Here is a 22142-nt window from a genome sequence, read left to right as displayed (position 1 = left end):
ATGGTCTTGAATAAAGCCTTCCTTACCATTTCAAGTAGTGTCAAAATAATTCTGTTCTTTAATAGAAACTAAAGAATAAACACTATCCTTCACCTCAAGTAACAATACAGAAAGGGATGGCAGTTAAGAGTCACTGTGACATTAATTTTGTGGATGAAGCAGGAGATTAGAAGAAAATCAACTGTGCGCTGAAGAATGCTTCCAATGAGGTTTTTTTTTGAGATGGAGTCTCTGTCTGTCACCCAGGCTAGAGTATAGTAGCACAATCTCAGCTCACTGCAACCTCCGCCTCTTGGGTTCAAGGAATTCTCCTGCCTCAGCCTCCGGAGTAGCTGGGATTACAGGCATGTGCCACCACACAGGGCTACTTTTGTATTTTTAGTAGAGACAAGGTTTCATCATGTTGGCCAGGCTGGTCTCAAACTCCTGACCTCAGGCGACCCATCTACCTCGGCCTCCCAAAGTGCTGGGATTACAGGCATGAGCCACTGCGCTGGCCCCAATGAGTTTTAAAAGAAAGTAAAGTGGCCAATCAGTTGAAACAAGAATACTGTCATGCTTAGAAAAGAGGCGGGAATGCTCGAATCATAAAGTCCACGCGGTTCATGTTTTCTCTGGAAGTTTAGGGATTATCGTTCACTAAACAATAAGGATCCAATCATGGGTGCAGAGAGAGGACAATGCTGTTGTTTCTGATTTTTTTATCTTCCTTGTCCCAGGAGGTGATAAGGAGAGGAGAATAAGTGATTTCACACTGCTAAACAAGGCATAATCCTGGCAAGGGGTGGCCAAAGGGCCCAGAGCATCCGCACATCCCTCCTAGAAAAGATTCATCTGGGTCAATAAAATGCTGTTTTGAAGACCAATTACGCCCAAGGAGGGTTAAATCAACAGGTCATTCACAGTTTAGATCAATTTTTTTTTTTTTTTTGAGACAAACTGTCATTCTTGTTGCCCAGGCTGGAGTGCAATGGTGCGATCTCGGCTCACTGCAACCTCTGCCTCCCCAGTTAAAGTGATTCTCCTGCCTCAGCCTCCTGAGTAGCTGGGATTACAGGCACCTGCCACCACACCCAGCTTATTTTTGTATTTTTAGTAGAGATGGGGTTTCACCATGTTGGTCAGGCTGGTCTCGAACTCCTGACCTCACGCAATCCACCCGCCTCCGCCTCCCAAAGTGCTGGGATTACAGGCGTAAGCCACCGCGCCCGGCCGATCAATACTTTTAATTGGCCCAAGACTTGTAAGGACAGCAGGGCTTTTCCTGGGGGAGGAGGGAAGACGATGGGGGAGAGGCAGGCTCAGGTATCATCTGGGTGGGAGGCCCCATCCCTGATCCCAACAGGAGGGCTGTGGGGGTAGGGGCCACAGGGAGAGGGTCTGGCCCACACTGCATCACAATTCCTCCTGGTGTCCAAAGAGGTCCGGGACTCACTGGAAAAATTAAGTTTTCGGCATATTATGGCATCTTTGCAAGACAACTGGTGGCCAATACCTGAGTTGGAATATCAACCCCAACACTTTATAATAATCCACATAATAAGCTTTAATAAGATCGGAATCAACACACTTCTGGTAACGTTAATGTTATCCATAATCACATTCCTACTCCAGTGATTCTCAACTAGGGGCAATTTTGCCCCCCAGGGGATGGATATCTGGCAATGCCTAGGGACATTTGTAGCTGTTAACAATTCCAGACGTAGTACTGGTATCCATGGGCAGAAGCCAAGGATGCTGCTCTAAATCCCACAGTGCCCAGGGCTGAATGCCAACGGTGCAGGGGCTGAGAAACCCAATCCTAATCCACTGAGGCAGGACCAGGCACTTCCAGTCTCAGTCACTTCATTTTGCAAAAAGAGCAGCTGTCTCTAATAGCTTCTCAGGGCAACAAGACATCTCATAGCTTTCTACAAAGAGAAGGAGGTACATTTGCAGGTAGGCTAGGGCAGTATTCCGATTGCTGCACTAAGCTTAAATTAACACGATCATCTTCTCTCTATTGCTCTGGGCTTGGTTATATAGATTGTTTTAACTTTAATTTTCTTAGCTGTTTACGCAAATTTAGTAGTCCAATTTCAACTTCCTCCTCATAGATCAAACTCCTTTGTGCCTCTGAAAAGAGATCACAGAAAGGTCCTAAAATGGCAGTGTTCTTTACGTAACGACAGGCCCGGTGATCTTAAGGCTCCACAGGATGGAAGCTGCAAATATTTCTCCAAAAGCATTACGTAGGTTAATTAAAAACATTCTCTCCCATACAGCCAATCAGCCTTTCCAAGGGAGAGATAAACACTGCCCCTCCTGGATATGCCTTATTTGCTCAGAAATTATTTTTCTAATAAGTACACACAGCTAGCCCATCACAGTGCATCCCTGTGGCCACCACACGAACGTGTTCAGAGAGAGCTGCCTATGTGTTCTGGAAGCACAGAACTGGCATTTGTTGGGGCACAAGAGAGCAGAGAAGGCCCGGAGGCCTGGCAGAGGTGCCAGGTTGGCTGAGCTAGCCCCTACCTAGCCCTCTGAAGTATCTCCAGGCCCCAAACATGAGCTGACCACGCCCACAGCCATTTCAGATGTCAAGAAGCCTGCAGAGGATGAAGGCTCAAAGGGATCCACTAAGATTCCCAAATATCCTCGCCCAGTGGTTTTCCAAGAGCAGTTCCCAGACCAGCATCCTCATCACGGGCAGACCTGTTAGAAATGCAAGTTTTCAGCCCCCACCGGAGACCTACAGAATCAGACCACTGGGGATGGGGCAGCAGTCTCTATTTTCATAGCCCTCCAGACAATTCTGATATGGGCGAACATTCGGGACTCACTGCCTGGTTCAATGGAACATGACAACATGCAGAAAAACCATGGTAGTGAGTCTTTATGAAAGAAAAAGCTACACCACTTTATTCCTTAATACCCAGTAGCAGATAATAGCCAGGTGTGGAAACTCTGTTTATACAAATGTTTATGACTGGTTATTTAAATTGATTTTGATTTCCCACAGTTGTGTACAGCACAGCTTCAAGACGATATGATCCTCGTGTTTATAATGAGTGGTGGGTATGTGTGCTGGGGTGGAATTTTTGTCTTGACTGGTGCAGTAAGCTCTGGGGGGCTGGACCTGTAAACATCCTAGGATGAGGTCACATTGCAGCTTTGGGTCAACCGCACTGCTTTCTACTGTTTCTCAAGTTGATATGTCTGATACCTACCTTTGGTACCATATGTGTGACATCCACCCTTCAGTACTGTTATGTTTGACATCTGTCCTTCAGTGTCTACATAGACCTGCTGGGGAGGGGCATATATGCCCATATAAGGCCCAGATCCTTCTGTGCCAATGGGTAAAGGGTCAATATACCAAAACCTCATTAGGAAACTGTAAGAAAAGAACCTGCAAGACACTATTTTTATTTATTTATTTTTTTTGAGGAGTTTCGCTCTGTTGCCAGGCTGGACTGCAGTGGTGCGATCTCGGCTCACCGCAACCTTCACCTCCCGGGTTCAAGCAATTCTCCTGCCTCGGCTTCCTGAGTAGCTGGGACTACAGGCACGCGCCACCACACCCAGCTAATTTTTGTATTTTTGTAGAGACGGGGTTTCACCGTGTTGGCCAGGATGGTCTTGATTTCTTAACCTCGTGATCTGCCTTCCTCGGCCTCCCAAAGTGCTGGGATTACAGGCCTGAGCCACCACGCCCAGCCAGTCATAGCTCTTTTAACCTGTCTTTTTCCCTTCTATTTCTCTTCTCCCTTTTCTATATCTGCTTACCTTCTGTTTCCCTTCACTTTCCTCTCATGATGTCTGACCACTGCTCTCTTTCTTTTATACAGTGTGTTGTACTGCAATGGGGCTGGAATTGGCAAAGGTGCTGCAGAACTGCACTGGGAGGAGGGTTTCTGCAGCCTACGTGTCTTGAGCAAAATCGTCTCTTAGATAGGCTCGAAGCAATATATAACCCACCTCCCTGTAACCCTTTGGCTACATAATGGTTGTAAAAATCTCAAGAACAGTGGCCAGCCATGTGAATCTTCATCTTTTTCCAAGATACCTCTGGGTCTGGATCCCAAAGGCCCTGACAACTGAAAGTACACAAATGCCCACCATCTGCTGCACCCACTATACATCAGAGCAGCTGCATGCCCCCACTGGCATTAGCCCTCTTGGACGCGTGCATCGCGGGCTGCAGAGTGGCTGCAGGATGCTGCTGAGCGATGGCCTCACCTTGAGGTCTCTGTGGACGATGCCCATTCTGTGGAGATAGTACACGGCGTCCAAGACTTGGCGGATCAGGGTGCTGGCATCCTTCTCTGTATAAAACCCCTTCTCCACTATCCGGTCAAACAGCTCTCCACCGGACACCCTGGCAAAAAAGAACATATTAGAAGTTTGAAAGGATCTGTTGAATTGTGAAGGGAAAGCTTCCAATGTGAAAAAAATCCCAAACTTTATTGCAAAAATGAATCCATCTTCAGATTGAGATGCTGCCCCCCTATTCCTCAGAGGCTACAGCCAGGAAATGTTTCCATGTCACAGCAAAGCAAATGTCTGGAACCAAGTAAAGGAAATTTAAAAAAACACGATCCACGGACCAGCCACACCTGGGTTCTGTCCAGGCCTCTGCCTCTGTTCTGCTGTGATGATGTAAAATTTAAAAAAAACCCTTCCTGAATACCAGCGTCCTCGGATACAGGAAGATGACCCTGAATAAAATGTCTCCTTTGCATGAGACAGTATCCTTAAATGACCGAGAGTGTTGTGGGCAAAACGCTGGCCTGCCAACGGGATGTCTGGGTTTTTGACCAAGTTCTGCTCCTAATATACTGGGATACGAACACCGCCCGAATCCCTGGACCTTGATGTTTTATGTGTAAAATTAGGGGATGAATCTAGTCACCCATTTCAACAGTGGGTGGGAGCATGCCTTCGGAATGATCAGAACCTCAAAGCCACTTGTGATTTACGAAAAAGCAGGCAAGAAATCAAGACTATATTTCATTACTTTGCTTTGGTTTTAGTGATGCTGTATCCTTTTTATTAGCTTTGCATTTCAGATTGCATTTAACATTTTTAAACATTTTTCAAAATGGGACTAGGTTGGCAAGGGTCAAGAAGCCCTGTGGGGGCAACCTCTCTGCCACCTTTCAGCTCTGATATTTTATGCTGCCCTGAGTTCAACAAAATAATGGAGGTGTATGAGCCAGAATACAAACAACTCAACTAGTGTTCTCCAAATCATCTCAAATCATTAAGCCATCTTGGAAATAAATTTCAAGGGATTTATTAACACTAGTGAAAAAAGAGAAAGAAACATTTTTCAAAAACAAGATGAGACAGATTTGAAATGCTAAAATCAAAAAGCAACTTAAAAATACAACCCTTAAAGCTTTCACAGATATAACAAAAGACAAGCCCTACGGTAACACACACTCATACACAAACACACAAAGATAGGATTCATTTTCCGCAAGGCACGGCAATTTATGTGCAATAACTGATCCACTGAAAACTTCTTTTAAAAAAACTAATCAAACAACCACTGCAGCTGTAAAAGGCCTATGTGCTTGTCTCTTCCATTACCTGTAGTCATAGCAGGCAATATTGTGCTTGGATAATGTTTCATTTCCAAGGCAAACTGACAATCTAGGTAAGAAAGAAAAGGTGCTCAGGAGAAATAAAAAAGCAATTCCAAGAGTGAAAAGAAATGGAAGCGACTGGGAGAAACTACATTTTGATGACCGTGTTGTCTCAATGATCCATGCTTAGGTAAGCCAAGAGCCCAAGATATTCCTCCTGACACCAATTTCTCTCCTCTCATCATTTTTCAAGAACCTTCTTCCCCCAACAAGTTTCAACATCTGAAACTTTGCAGAGCTCGAGAATGTACCACAAGAGGTAGACTGCTGTTACGGACAATGTGAGTCTGGGTGCCCTGGAGGCATTCGCTTCTTATTTTTTCTGAGACAGGGTCTCATTCTGCAGCCCAAGCTGGAATGCAGTGGCATGATCACCGCTCTCTGCAGCCTTGACCTACAGGGCTTAAGCGATCCTCCCACCCTACCTCAGCTTCCTGAGTAGCTGGGACCACAGGTACGTGCCACCACACCCGGCTAATTTTTGTATTTTTAGTAGAGATGGAGTTTCACCATGTTGCCCAGGCTGGTCTCAAACTCCTGGGCTGAAGAGATCCTCCCGCCTTGGCCTCCCAAAGTGCTGGGATTACAGGCGTGAGCCACTGCATCCGGCCTGCATTCACTTAATTATTTATTCAACTACTCAACTCACTCAACATTTCCTGGGTGCCCATTACATGCCAGTGAGCATGCCCAGTGGGAGGCAATCGAGGCAGCTTTCGCTCTGAAGGCGGGACGTCTGTTACGATTATGCCCTTCCACATAGGCCCCCTTCCAGTAGCAGCCTCCCTAACTGCTGTCTCCAGGGCTCGCTTCTCACTGTTCTGCCTGCTACTGCCTCCTCTCCTCTGCAACTGCTGGATGACCTCTGGCAAGAACGCTTACCCCTTCCACTGCTCCCACCACCTCCTGCCCTTAGGACCCCATGATCCAAACCTGGCCGACCTGCGTCCCTCAAAACCTACCTGTCCTGCTTCCCATTCTGTCAAGGTCCTCTTTTTCCCCATTATGTGATATATAAGGTATGCACGAATTCTACTGAATGAAAAAATCTGCATAAAATATTTTCTGTCTTACAGCAGTGCCATAGGGCAGCAATGCAGTTAAAACTGAAGCATCAAAGGATAGCATGTACTGTTGCAGAGTCTCAATGCTCTGCACATTTAATATTCTGCTTCTTACATTTCAAACTGCACCAGGGCTCTATTTTTCTGAACATTGCTTGGAAAGAATCTGGTCTCCTTAGAAACCGAGGCACAAGGGGAAAGTTTAGAATCTTGCCAATAAAGAAATATGACAATATGATATTGTCATATATTTTTATGACTAATAAAAATATCTTAAATCTGCAAATCTCTTTGTACTTTTCAAAATTCTCCTTAAGCCTGCATTTCAAAAACCTATGGTACTGTTATGGACTGAATGTTTACGTCCCCCAGAATTTATAAGCTGAAGACTTAATTCCCAATGTGATGATGGCGTTTGGAGGTGGGGTCTTTGGGAGGTGATTAGGTTTAGATGAAGTCAAGAGGATGCAGCCGGGTGTGGTGGCTCACGCCTGTAATCCCAGCACTTTGGGAGGCCAGGGAGGGCGGATCACCTGAGGTCAGGAGCTCAAGACCAACCTGGCCAACATGGTGAAAACCAGTCTCTACAAAAATACAAAAATTAGCTGGGCATGATGGTGGGTGCCGGTACTCCCAGCTACTTGGGAGGCTGAAGCAGGAGAACTGCTTGAACTGGGGAGGCAGAGTTTGCGGTGAGCCGAGATCATGCCATTGCACTCCAGCAATGGAGCAAGACTCCATCTCAAAAAAAAAAAAAAAAAAGCAGGGCCCCCATGCTGGGATCAGTGTCCCTGTAAGAAGAAGGAGACCAGAACTCTCTCTTTACCATGCGAGGACACAAGGAGAAGGCAGCTGCCTCCAAGGCAGGAATGGAGCCCTAACTATAATCTTCCCACACTAGCACACTGATCTCAGACGTCCAGCCTCCAGAACTGTGAGAAAATCAATTTCTGTTGTTTAACCCAATCTATATGGTATTTTGTTGTGGCAGCCAGCACTGACTTATTCATAAAGCTAGTTGTGAGGTAGACACTATCCCAGAATCACTGCTGGGGAGATAAGTTTGGCGTCATGGCAACTTCATGTCTCATTTTCAGGCTTGCAGACCATGCTTAGGTTGGCTGTTTGGTTACTGAGCTGACTGAGAGGGTTTTTTTGAGTCAGACAACTTCTATGTCAAGCCTCCTGTGTGCATGTTTGAAAGCTCCACATCAGAAACGAAGTTCCCCAATTAAAACATGCAAAGCATCAGAATGAAGTTAGAAGGGACAGGGGTCAAGTGATTGGGGAAAAGGAGTACAATCACAGTAATATATCAATAAATTAAAATGAATAAATGAGGCCGGGCACAGTGGCACACACCTGTAATCCCAGTACTTTGGGAGGCCGGGACGGCTGAGGCTGCAGTGAGCTATGATCGCACCACTGCACTCCAGTCTGGGTGAAGGACCAAGACCCTGTCTCAAAAAAAATAAAGTGAATGAATGGCATAATAGCTATTAGGAGAGAGGCTCAGCTTCGTAGGATGCAGATCTGGAAAGGTAAACAGGCTGGCAAAGATTAAGGAAGCAGAAGACAGAAGAGACAGTCAAAAATTCTCTACTCTTCTGAATTCCAACTTTGAGGTTTATTTACAACAGCCTGCCTCTGCACTGAACTTGGGTTTGTTTAGTTCTTTTGTTTTATTTTGAGACTGAGTCTCACTCTGTCGCCCAGGCTGGAGTGCAGTGGCATCATCTCAGCTCACTGCAAGCTCCCTGGGTTCACACCATTCTCCTGCCTCAGCCTCCTGAGTAGCTGGGACTACAGGTGGCCGCCACCATGCCCGGCTAATTTTTTTTGTATTTTTAGTAGAGACAGGGTTTCACCGTGTTAGCCAGGATGGTGTTGATCTTCTGACCTCGTGATCCACCCACCTCGGCCTCCCAAAGTGCTGGGATTACAGGTGTGAGCCACCGCGCCCAGCTGTGTTTGTTCAGTCTCTAATCTTCCTTGCCTAAGACAGTATAATGCTATTGTATTGTGTGTAAATTTTAAATATGCAAATATGAAATTGTTTGACATAATAATCTCAGTAAAATTTCAGTATGTTTGCCAAATTTTACATGATCCCATTCCTTTCAAATTAAGAAGTAATTGTCAAAAAACATAACATCATTTCGAAGTTGCTGGACTGAGTAAACTCAGCTCTGACGACACAGTGGTATACTGCAATGCAGTCTAATAGAGTCAGTATGCAATTGTATCCCTTGTTAGTCCTTGGCCAGCCATGCTGTTGTTTACATGCATTCAAAACTTCTCCATCTTGATTTTGGTAGATATCCTGTTATCTTACAATTTACTGCTAATTGTAATTTAAAGTATTTTATGTCTTGAACAATATCAACCACACATTCATTAAAAGGGAGCACTTCTGCTAATGCTGGAAGCAGGCTCCAACAATCCATTCTATTCTAGAATGGAAGCTAGATGAAATAAAATGATATGAAGAAGGCCAAACAGTACCATGCTGTGAGAGCAGTCTGAGAAATACCAGCCATGATGCTAGGGTAATAAAAAGTAGTGGCACAGCAAATATTTGAAATTCACCTTCGAAATACCTTTGAAATTCACAAAGGCTGCCCTACGACAAGGCCAGGGGAGTGGAGAAGAGACAGGGGCATGCTGCAAGAGCTGTGAGGTCTCAATAGGCCCCAGAACAAGGCTGGTTATAAATGTGTTTTCTAAGCAGCATTTCTCTTCTTTATGTTTAGTCCTAAGGGGAAGATACTCTTGAAATCTGTAGGCTGTGATGAAGAAAGGCTGCAAACAAAGCATTTTCAATGGAGAAATCACAAAGTCCAGAAGGCAGATATTTACATTTTTATTATTATTATTAAGGTTTTAGGGTACATGTGCTATCTCACACCAGTTAGAATGGTGATCACTAAAAAGTCAGGAAACAACAGGTGCTGGAGAGGATGTGGAGAAATAGGAACACTTTTACACTGTTGGTGGGACTGTAAACTAGTTCAACCATTGTGGAAGTCAGTGTGGCGATTCCTCAGGGATCTAGAACTAGAAATACCATTTAACGCAGCAACCCCATTACTGGGTATATACCCAAAGGACTATAAATCATGCTGCTATAAAGACACATGCACACGTATGTTTACTGCAGCACTATTCACAATAGATATTTACATTCTTAACCTGGCTTGGAGAAAGTTAGTTTCCATCTTCTCGATCTTTTCCTCAATCAAGATCCACCTTGGCTGAACCTGAGATTCCCCTCTTCCCACAAAACGCAGCTGTCCATCATCCCACACTGGTGCCTATAATCGTCATAACTTCCGTAGGTTTGGTGCCCACCTACACACACTCCCTGCTCCTGGAGGGACCCCCTCACCCACCTCTCAGAGATTAAGTTTTCATTTCATGCAACCTCTCCCCTCAATATTTTCCTCCTTCAACAAATCCTACTTTAATAATTTTTTTAAATCTTTATTCTTAGAATTCCATTTCACAGTATCTTCCGGCCTCAATCTGTTCAGAAATTTCCAAAATATAAACACACGCCTTTCCATCTAATAGACTGGCTATATTTAGCCACCTGTATTCGGTTACACTCTGATTCTGGGCGTTTCGCCTTCTCTATATCTGGGTGTTATGGACTGAACTGAGTACCCCTAAAATCCATATGGCAAAGTCCTGACCCCCCAGTACACCTCAGAATCTGACTGTATTTGGAGATAGGGCCTTTAAAGAGGTAACTAAGGTTTAACGAGGTCGTATGGATGGGCCCTAATCCAACAGGGCTGGTGTCCTTACACAAAGAGGAAGAGACACTGGGAATTCCATGCACACAAGGAAGACCATGTAAGGACTCAGCAAGAAGACAGCCGTCTGCAAGCCAAGGAAAGAGGCCTCAAGAGAAATCAACTGACACCCTGCTGACACCCTGATCTTGCACTTCCAGCCTCCAGAACTGTGAGAAAATAAATGCCTATTGTTTAAGCCACCCAGTCTGTGGTATTCTGTTACATTAGCCCAAACAAATACACGAGGCAACATAAAGGATCTTCCATACTCATGCAATGTGTCTTTGAATATACATTCTCTTTATATATTTTTCCCAGGTTTATTGGGGAAAACCCACCCACCATGTTTGCTACTTTATTGTGCTTTGTTTCTTCACCAAATCACGGAATGATCCTGTACGGAGACAGACAATATGCTGTCTCTGTTTCCAACGGGTGTGTAGTCCAGTGTGGGAGACTGACACACACAGCCAAGTAAATCAGGGTGTGAATGGCTTTGAGGGTGGAGGGAGGCACAGTGGTGAGGGTGCTTTGGAAGACTTCAAAAGGGCACCCAGAAGGGACTCCTGGGATGGGGCAGGAGGAGGTGGATCTGAGCTGTCTTAAAAGGAGGAGCAGCCTGGGCGTGGTGGCTCACACCTGTAATCCCAGCACTTTGGGCAGCTGAGGTGGGTGAATCACCTGAGGTCAGGAGTTCAAGACCAGCCTGGACAACATGGTGAAATCCCATCTCTACTAAAAATACAAAAATTAGCCAGGTGTGGTGGCGCACTCCTGTAATCCCAGCTACTGGGGAGGCTGAGGCAGGAGAATCGCTTGAGCCCGGGAGGTGGAGGATGCAGTGAGCCAAGATCACACCACTGCACTCCAGCCTGGGCAACAAGAGCGAAACTCTGTCTCAAAAAAATAAGAAATAAAACTAAAAAGGAGGAGCAGTATGTAGTTAAGTGAAGAGAAGCCCAGTGGGCAGCCAAGGCCCAGTAAATGGAATTATACGGAAAAAGGGCAACCACTGAAAGCAGCCAGAACTCACTCTTTCGGAGAATACAGGCCATGAGAGAAGGGTTAGAAATGCTGGGTGGAGAGGTGAAACAGTCTAGTGGGTGGCTGGTGCAGCCACTGTTGAGTGCGTTCAGCGATGGCCCCTCTGAAGGACAGGAACAAGGCAGCCATGTGTGGTCAGGGGAAAAGCATTCCGGGCAGAAGGGTGAGGCAGCCCGTTCTAAGATCCCAAGGACCACACGGGGTGGATGGTATTTGGAAAAAAATCTCACAACTGAGAACTGTGACTTCTGCATTAATTAGATATCTCTCTATAAACTTTTAGTCTAATGAGGACTTGTAAGATGAGGTTCAGAGCTATCAACCTAGCATAATATATTTCTTGAGGTGTCCTAGGTTAATGAACCAGTCACTGACATGGCATAGCCCCAGCTAGTGACCTTCTGGTTGAACACAGCCAGCACAAGCTTTGCACTAACAGATGTTCTCGAATGTATTAATTTTTGAAAATATTTTGTAATTAGCTCTTTGATGGTCACATATTGGCCTTTCCACAATTACCTCCAGTTAGGAAGATTGTACTTGGTATGCAGTGGCGCGATCTCTGCTCACTGCAACCTCTGCCTCCCAGGTTCAAGTGATTCTCCTGCCTCAGTCTCCCGAGTATCTGGGACTACAGGCACACGCCACCATGCCCAGCTAATTTTTGTATTTTTAGTAGAGATGGGGTTTCACCATGTTGGCCAGGATGGTCTCAATCTCTCAATCTCCTGACCTTGTGATCCGCCTGCCTCAGCCTCCCAAAGTGCTGGGATTACAGGCGTGAGCCACCATGCCCGGCCAATTGTTTTTCAATTATACTTTTTCCGATACTAAAGTCATTTGATACTCCTTGAGTAGATGACAAGTGGAAGAGACAGGAGATGGCTCTGTCAAAGGCCTCAGAATATGACTTGGTTACAGACAGTTCATAAGACCAGTGGCTCCTGGGAAGGGAATTGCCAGTGGCTGTAAGCACGTCCTGGTCTCTCTTGGGTCAGTGACTCTACTAAAAACTTACGGAGAACAATTATTCAATTACATATGCTCAAGAGATTCAGAACGTGAAGACAAATTGATAGGACCCCGATTCTATGACAAGCCTAAAAGATGCCTTTAATTCCTTTGTTCAGTTTTAATGGGAGTTTATTATGTGTATGTATATGTATTTTTTTATTTGGACAAATTTAAGGGGTACAAGTGCAGCTTGTTACATGGAAATACTGTAGTGGTGAAGTCTGGCTTTTAGTGTAACAATCACTCAAAGAGTGTGCCTTGTCCCCATTAGGTAATTTCTCATCCTTCATCCCCCTTCTACCCTCCTGTGTCTCCAATGACTATAATTCCACATGCTAGGTCCATATGTACACATTATTTAGTATTTATATTTGTTCTAATGTTTCTCAGCCAATAGGATCTCTACTAAAACTCTTCTAGCACAAGTGTGGGTAGGCACATGCATTTAGATAATCTGGCCAGCGCGGTGGCTCACCCCTGTAATCCCAGCACTCTGGGTGCTGTCCGCCCAAATCATCTGTGGACAGATCACCTGAAGTCAGGAGTTTGAGAGCAGACTGGCCAACATGGTGAAATCCCATCTCTACAAAAATACAAAAGTTAGCCAGACATGACGGCGGGCGCCTGTAATCCCAGCTACTCGGGAGGCTGAGGTGGGAGAATCGCTTCAAAACCTGGGAGGCGGCCATTGTGGTGAGCTGAGATTGCGCCATTGCACTCTGGCCTGGGTGACAGAGCAAGACTCCATCTAAAAAAAAAAAAAAAAAAAGATAATCCAAGAAAGACCCACCAATGCCTTTGAAAGAGCAAAGACAAAACAAATATTGCCTGTCTATTGCTCAGCCTTGCAAAACTTTACTCACTGCCTTTGTTGGTGAAGTCTCAGCAGCTTCTGGGTTTACTTTCTATCAGCAGCCCTGACAAAGGTGCATGGCCCCAGCCACCCACCACATGGCTTCCCTGCTCCGTGCCGGCTGCTGAGGCTGGGACCTGCAGAGCCCTCACACATTTTTGTCTTTCTACCCGTACTCATCGCTTAGGTCCTAGCTTGAATGTCGCTACTACAGAGATGCCTTTCCTGACCCCTAGACCAGATCAGACCCCTCAACACATTCGCTCTTAGCACCTGTCTTTCTGCACAGCACACACCAGTTATACTTAGGTGTTAGCAGAGTTAGCTGGGCCAGGCTCCTCCTCCTGTCCCACCCTATCCCAGACTGTGAACTCCACGAAGGCAGGGCAATGCCTGCCTCATTTACCGCTGTTTACCCAGAGCCTTGCATGGTACTTACACAGCGAAAAAATGAACTAAATAGTTGCTGACTAAAGAAAGATGATGGCTAAGCGGGGTGGAGCTCCTATATTCCTAGCACTTTGGGAGGCTGAGATGGAAGGATCATTTGACGCAGGAGTTGGAGGCTGCAGTGAGCTATGATCATGCCACTCACTCCAGCATGGGTGACAGAGCAAGACTCTGTCTCTAGAATAATAAACAAATAAATAAATATTTTGCACAGAACTGCATAGTGAGTGGGGTGTGGTCTGGCTGGGTATGGTGACCTTAAGCAGCCATGTAAATTCTCAAAGCATGCAGCATGAAGCTCACGAAAGAAGCCTTCTGAAGGCTTATCTTATCTTATCTTATTTTATCTTATCTTATCTTATCTTATCTTACAGGGGAGACGGAGTCTCACTCCGTCACCCAGGCTGGAATGCAGTGGCGTGATCTCTCGGCTCACTGCAACCTCCACTTCCTGGGCTCCGGCAATTCTCCAGCCTCAGCATCCAGAGTAGCTGGAATTACAGGCGTGTGCCACCATGCCCAGCTAGCTTTTGTATTTTTAGTAGAGACGTGGTTTTGCCAAGTTGGCCAGGCTGGTCTCAAATTTCCGACCTCAGGTGATTTGCCCACCTCAGACTCCCAAAGTGCTGGGATTATAGGCGTGAGCCACGGCATCTGGCCTGCCTACCTCCTTTAGCTGACTGGCCACTGAGACAATCCTCCCTCAACTTCTACTTCATTCATTCATTCATTCTTGACCTTCCCCACCCCCTCACCTTGATAGCGGTTTGCATGTTGTACCCTTGTTTCACCAACAGTCTCTCCTCCCGGCCTCTTCTGCTCTGAGTTTGGCCTTTTAGCTTGGAGTGGGTGCCTCACACTCAGAAGAATATTCTAGAGCCTCCAGCCCACCCAGGGAACGGCTGTCCCACCTGGCCAGTCCTGGCTTTGTGCAGGGACCCCGAGCAGACAAGACTTGGTGACTTCCCTCTGCAATCGAAGGTTACATCTAAACAAAAGAACCCTTCAGCGCATTTTAATAATCATCCATTTCAAAAATCATGCCAGAAAACCATTTAGAATGATCTGCTAAAGGGTAAGTGAGTGAGTGAGTGATGTGCACAGCATGTGGGCACGGAGTGACCCCCGGGTGGGGACAACTGGCTGGCAATGTCACAGCCCAAACTGTGCCACATGGACAGGGCAGGGTAATCAAAACACACATACTCAGCGCCTGGGAAAAAAAGCAATTAAATCATGGCAATTTGTCAGTTGCGAATTTTGACAGATAATAGTTTTAAAGCCTTCCCTTGTTATTGCACAAATGTACAGTATGTGCTGAAATGGCTTTGTCAATTGACGTGCTCTTTTAGAATTAAGACGAGGAAACAGACCAGCTGCCAGACGTTCCAGGTAAGCATCCACTGTCCTTGTCTCCTTCTCACTCAGCGCAAATGGCTGCAACCTGAGAATAGAACAAAACCTCTACTCATGGCTATGGTGTAGGCAGCTTTTAAAACACACTTTCTGGCCGGGCACAGTGGCTCACACTTGTCATCCCAGCACTTTGGGAGGCCGAAGCAGGCGGATCATTTGCAGTCAGGAGTTTGAGACCAGCCTGGCCAACACGGTGAAATTCCGTCTCTACTGAAAATACAAAAATTAGCCAGGTGTTGGTGGGCACCTGTAATATAAAATTTAGCATGGTGGTGGGCACGTGTAATCCCAGCTACTTGGGAGGCTGAGGCAGGAGAATTGCTTGAGCCCAGGAGGCAGAAGTTGCAGTGAGCAGAGACTGGGCCACTGCACTTCAGCCTGGGTGACAGAGCGAGACTTCATCAAAAAAAAAAAAAAAAAAAATAACCAAACAAAAAAAAAATCCACACTTTCTATGTGTTCCAGTCCCTTATTGGACAAAAGCCATTCTTACAATGGATTTCTTTTTCTTTTTCTTTTTTTTTAACTTCCTAGCACCTACACATTCATCCTCCACATTTAGTATAGAGGAAAATAAGCCACGACGTGACACCGAATGGGAACACTGCAACAAGACAACATTTTTAACAACCTATAAAACCACATTATGTTGGTATTAACAGTATGCACTAGCCTTAATGTTAAAAAAAAATGACAAAGTTTTTTTTCCCCAATATTTATAAGGTTTACTGAGGATAGATACCACTATTCTCGAAGAACGAACAGCGACCATGTGAATGTTACTGTCCTGAAATTTAAGTTGTAATTTTGAATAGCTCCCAGGCATCACGCCCAAAATTTAGGAGCTGTCTTCCAGCAAAGACTATCAGTCAAGGTGTGGAGCATGGTTAGACCTAAAGTTCATACTTTTACACTTGCAATTGTCTCTCTATAAAAACCAATCACTAATTAAAGTAATTGTAGAAACACTCATTAGTTACAATCAAGTTGAACAGAGAAACAAGTCACAGAAAAATCTGCAGCCTCCTCTGCCCCTTAAGATTTCTTCATCTGTTTTCATCAAAGCGCTCTGTCACTCAGGCTGCCATGCACTGCTACGATCATAGCTCACTGCAGCCTTGAACTCCTAGGCTCAAGCAATCCTCCTGTCTCAGGCTCTCGAATAGCTGGGACTACAGGTGTGCACCACCACAACTGGCTAATTTTGCTTTGCTTATTATCAATCCCCACTGATGGACTAATGGACATTTCGGGGCTCTCCCTGCTATGGACACTGTCAGCAGGAGCTTTCCACGCAGGGCACAGTAAACGGCATCTTCTGGTGAGCTGTGGGACTAGCTACTGTCCTTCTCAACAGATGAGTTACTCTGGTCAACTGAAGACCCCAAAACCCAAAGCTTACAGCAGCTCCCAGTGTTTTTTTCAGGTTCCAGAAAGCAAGCCTTTTCCAGGAACTCTTGTCTTTTCCTCTTTAAGTTTTTCGATGGTTCTAAAGGAAAACTCTGAGTCACACGCCAGTGCCCCCATCCCTGCCCGTGGGCCCCTCCAGACCCTCGGCATCCCTCCAGCCAGAGCCCAAGTCCCTGGCTCATGCCTGTAACCGCATGAGTTTCATGCATTTTTCCCCTTCTTTGTTCTCAATGTCTTAGCACATGATGGCTCCCTGCTACTGAGGTCTTACAAGAGACCCTTGAGAAATCTATTTCTTATTGAGACTATTCTGAAAGACACTAAGCATGCTTGCTTTTGAACAATTTTTAACAAAAAGAACAGGAAGAGTTTAAATACCATGAGCTGTGGAGGGTGAAGAGAGGAATAAAATTGCATTGTTCTGGCCAGACCAGATTCTGGAATGGCTTCTTAGCATCCCTTCGCTGCATCCTCTGACTGGGGCCGTGAGGGATAATTTTATGAAACTTGAATGGGCCACAGTGGTCAAATATTTGGTCAAACATTATTCTGGATGAGTGTGTCTGCTTTTTGGATGAGATTAACATTTAAACCGGTAGACAAAGTATAGCAAATTTGACTTCCCTAATGAGAGTGGGCCTCATTCAAAGATCCGGACAGAACATAAAAGGGTGTCCCCCACCCCGAATATGAGGGGATCCCTCCTGCTTGACTGCTTTAAAGCTGGGACATTGGCTTTTTCCTGCCTTTGGACTTTGAACTGATATAAATGCTCTTCCCAGGACTCGAGCCTGCTGGCTTTCAGACTGAAACCCATACAATCAGCTCTCCGGGGTCTCCAGCTTGCCACCTGCAGATCTTGGGACTTATCATCCTCTAACCACGTAAGTCAATTGTTTATATTAATAAATCTCTTTCTGGAGAGGTGCAGTGGCTCATGCCTATAATCCTAGCACTCTGGGAAGCCAAGGCAGGAGGATCGCTTGAAGCCAGGAGTTCAATGGGCAACATAGCACCACCAGCCCCTGCTCCCCTCCGCTCCTGTCTCTTCAAAAAATAAAAATAATGGGCCAGGCGTGGTGGTGCACACTTGTAGTCCCAGCTATTCAAGAGGCTGAGACAGGAGGATTGTTTGCACCCAGGAGTTCAAGGCTGCAATGAGCTATGATTGCAGCACTCCACTCCAGCCTGAGTGACAGAGTGAGACCTTGTCTCTTAAAAGAACAAACGCCAGTAATCCCAGGACTTTGGGAGGCTGAGGCGGGTGGAACATGAGGTCAGGAGATCAAGACCATCCTGGCCAAAATGGTGAAACCCCATCTCTACTAAAAATACAAAAATTAGCTGGGCATGGTGGTGTGCGCCTGTAGTCCCAGCTACTCGGGAAGCTGAGGCAGGAGAATCGCTTGAACCCAGGAGGTGGAGGCTGCAGCGAGCCGAGATCACGCCACTGCACTCCAGCCTGGGCAACAGAGGGAGACTCCATCTCAAAAGACAAACAAACAAAAAGAATTAAATTAAAAAAAAAAAACAAAACTCTTTCTCCATTTATTTGTCTATCTATATACCTCCTATTGGCTGTTACTTTGGAGAACCATAAAACAGGGGCTTTCTGCTTCTAGGGTTCCATTAACCCCAACTAAAGGCATCTATTGTAGTATCAGAAGGATAAACTGATCTGGTGTCTAAAATGTAGGAACCTCAGACGCCTTTTAGTTAAACCCCTCATTTCATGGTGAGGAAAGCAATGCCCCCAGCTGTGGCGTGGCTCACCTCCCGCCCCCGTCACAAAGTTCAGTGTGGCACAAGGGCATGGCCTCATGCTGTTTCCTGTGAAACGCTCCTTTCCTCAGTAACTCTGGTCACGATTATAGAAGGGAAAGCAGATGGCAGAAAAAATAATGTGGAAAGAGAACAGGAATGAGAAGTAGAACAGGAGAGACGGCAAGGTCAGGGAAGCAAGAAAGAGAAGGTGTTCCAGGAGCTGTCTGCTTGCTCAGAGACCCCCAAAACATTTTCCTGTAATGTGGATGGAAATGAATGGCACAGAAAATTCACATTTCTAAACAATAAGCCTAACGTTCCAATGTCCCCCCAATTTCTGGCAAGCTTTTCTAAAATGTGTTAGCCTCAAGTGGACAGATCTGAGATTCAGTAACTTTTTTTTTTTTTGAGACGGAGTCTCGCTCTGTCGCCCAGGCTGGAGTGCAGTGGCGCGATCTGGGCTCACTGTAAGCTCCGCCTCCCGGGTTCACGCCATTCTCCTGCCTCAGCCTCCCGAGTAGCTGGGACTACAGGCACCTGTCACCACACCCAGCTAATTTTTTGTATTTTTAGTAGAGACGGGGTTTCACCATGTTAGCCAGGATGATCTCCACCTCCTGACCTTGTGGATCCGTCCGCCTCGTCAGTAACTTTTTAATAGCTTTACAGGCATCACCGGCATCGGGACAAATACAGTCGGCATCAGGACAAATATTAAATGTATCTTTGATGACAAAAACACTTTGATGCAAAACCGACTAGAAGCCTAAGATATTGTCTAAGTACCAAAGGGGCCCTGGGACATACTTTCAACTAAGTGACTGTTCTTGAGTTGTGGTATTCTGGAAGAAAGTTGTCAGATTTCGTCAGCCAGGCACAGTAGCTCATGCCTGTAATCCCAGCACTTTGGGGGGCCAAAGCGCATGGATCAGCCGAGGTCAGGGGTTCGAGACCAGCCTGGCCAACATGGTGAAATCCCATCTCTACTAAAAATACCAAAAATTAGCTGGGCATGGTGGCGGGCACCTGTAATCCCAGCTACTCGGGAGGCTGAGACAGGAGAATCATTTGAACCCAGGAGGCAGAGGTTGTGGTGAGCTGAGATCACACCATTGCACTCCTGCCTGGGCAACAAGAGCGAAACTCCATCTCAAAAAAAAAAGAAAAAAAGAAAATTGGCAGAGTTTCTTGCATTTGGAAAAACAAAACTAAAACAAAAATCCATATACAGCAACACTTGAAAAACTCATGTAAGTGACCTTAGATAGAGATGCTTTCTTCAGCGCTACCAGAATTGTTGAACTGTCCAATTCCCTTCACCACATTCTGTTTCTAGTATTCTAGCGTGTGTGTGTGTGCGTGCGCCCACACGTGTTTATGTTATTTGAAAATAACTATAAGCTTTGGTCAATCTGGGTCTTAAAAAATACAGCAGAGCAGCTGGGCACGGTGGCTCACGCCTGTAATCCCAGCACTTTGAGAGGCTGAGGCGGGCGGATCACAAGATCAGGAAATCGAGACCATCCTAGCTAACACGGTGAAACCCTGTCTCTACTAAAAATACAAAAAATTAGCTGGGCGTGGTGGTGGGTGCCTATAGTCCCAGCTACTCGGGAGGCTGAGGCAGGAGAATGGCGTGAACTCGGAAGGCAGAGCTTGCAGTGAGCCGAGATTGCGCCACTGCGCTCCAGCCTGGGCGATAGTGAGACTGTTCAATGAGGGAGTCCAGAATGGACATCCCCATGATTCTATGAATGACAGTGGCTCTCAGCAGCCATGGCCACTATACCTGAGCACAAGGAATGAAGTTTCGTGGGCACAGAACTGAGAGCCTCAAGCAAGAATCTGACTTGTTTTGTTGTTTTTAGAGACAGGGTCTCGCTGTGTTGCCCAGGCTGGAGTACAGTGGCATGACCACAGCTCACTGCAGCCTTGAACTCCTGGGTTCAAGCGATCCTTCTCCCTTATCCTCGTGAGTAGCTGGGATTACAGGCATGAGCCACCACGCCTGGCTTTTTTTTTTTAATTTTTATTTTTGTAGAGACCAACTCTCACAATGTTGCCCAGGCTGCTCTCAAATTCCCAGCCTCAAGTGATCCTCCCACTTCAGCCTCCCAAAGTGCTGGGATACAGGTGTAAGCCACTGTACCCTGACTTTTGTTTTTAAGGTTCGCCTTTCTTTGTTGCCAGTGTGTTTTTTAAAATATGCCTTTCTGCTTCACACACGCTAGGATGGCTACATTTTAAAACCAAAGCAGCAAAAAGGAAAATAACGAGTGTTGGCAATGAGAATGTAGAGAAAGTGGAACCTCACCCATTGCTGCTGGAAATGTGAAATGGGGCAGCCACGATGGAAAACAGTTTAACAATTTCTCAAAAAGTGAAACTATAGCATTATGGGATGACCTAGCAATTTCATTCCTTAGGTATATACCTGTGAGATCTGAAAACACACATCCATACAAAAATGAGTGTTCACAGCAGAATTGTTCATAATAGCCAAAAAGTGGAAGCAACCCAAATGTCTATCAATTGATGAATGGAAAAACAAAATATATTTACATAATCCATATACGGAATATTTTAGCCATAAAAAGAAACACAGTACTGATACAAACAACAACATGAGAAACACATTGAAAACATTATGCTAAGGGAAGGAACCAGACACAAAAGGCCACATATTATATGATCTCATTTATATGAAATGTCCAGAAGAGGCAAATTTTTTTTTTTTTTGAAACGGAGTCTCACTCTGTTACCCAGGCTGGAGTGCAGTGGCCGGATCTCAGCTCACTGTAACCTCTGCCTCCCAGGTTCAAGCCATTCTCCTGTTTCAGCCTCCGGAGTAGCTGGGATTATAGGCGTGTGCTACCACATCCAGCTAATTTCTGTGTTTTTAGTAGAGACAGGGTTTCACCATGTTGACCAGTCTGGTCTTGAACTCCTGACCTCAGGTGATCTGCCTGCCTTGGCCTCCCAAAGTGCTGAGATTACAGGCGTGAGCCACTGCACCTGGCCCGGAACAGGCAAATCTTTAGAGAGAATGTAGATTCATGGCTGCCAGATGCTGGGAAGGAAAGAGAAATAGGGAGTGACTGCTAGTGAGTTTAGAGGTCGTTTTGGGGGTGATAGGAATGTTCTGAAGTTCTGTAGTGGTGATGGTGATCCAACTCTGTGAACATACTAAAGTACTGCACTGAGTTGTACAACTTGAAAGGGTGAATTTTATGGTATGTGATTTATACCTATTTTTTAAGTGCATTCTTCCCTTTTTTTATAGACCCATTATTTCATCAACAGGAGCAGAAATGTGACAAATGAAGGCAAATTTTTATATGACCTTAGAAATAGCCTAGTTTTCCCTTGTCTTTCTTTTTCCTTTTCTTTTTTTCTTTTTTTTTTTTTTTTTTTTTGAGACAGGGTCTTACCCTGTCACCCAGGCTGGAGGATGGTGGCACAATCTTGGCTCACTGCAACCTCTGCCTCCTGGGTTCAAGTGATTCTCCTGCCTCAGCCTCCCAAGTAGCTAAGATTACAGGTGCCTGCCACCATGCCTGGCTAATTTTTGTATTTTTAGTAGAGATGGGGTTTCATCATGTTGGCCAGCCAGGCTGTCTCAAACTCCTGACCTCAAGCAATCTGCCTGCCTCGGCCTCGCAAAGTGCTGGGATTATAGGTGTGAGTCACC

At 45.6% G+C, this 22142-nt stretch overlaps 1 protein-coding gene across 5 annotated transcripts in view; it reads right to left on the bottom strand.

The window, feature by feature from the left end:
- The window catches only part of CAMK1D (calcium/calmodulin dependent protein kinase ID), a 487292-nt gene that overhangs the window by 69313 nt on the left and 395837 nt on the right, over positions 1 to 22142 (bottom strand). For all 5 annotated transcript variants that reach the window (XM_019035268.4, XM_019035266.4, XM_019035269.4 and 2 more), the window contains exon 4: positions 4225 to 4363. In XM_019035268.4, coding sequence (XP_018890813.1) covers positions 4225 to 4363 — 139 coding nt within the window. The remainder of the gene's footprint in view (positions 1 to 4224; positions 4364 to 22142) is intronic.

Source organism: Gorilla gorilla, chromosome 8, assembly GCF_029281585.2.
Source record: "Gorilla gorilla gorilla isolate KB3781 chromosome 8, NHGRI_mGorGor1-v2.1_pri, whole genome shotgun sequence".
In the NCBI taxonomy this organism is placed as follows: domain Eukaryota; kingdom Metazoa; phylum Chordata; class Mammalia; order Primates; family Hominidae; genus Gorilla; species Gorilla gorilla.
Note: the sequence above shows the minus strand (reverse complement) of the source record. Positions and strands in the feature narration are given on the sequence as shown.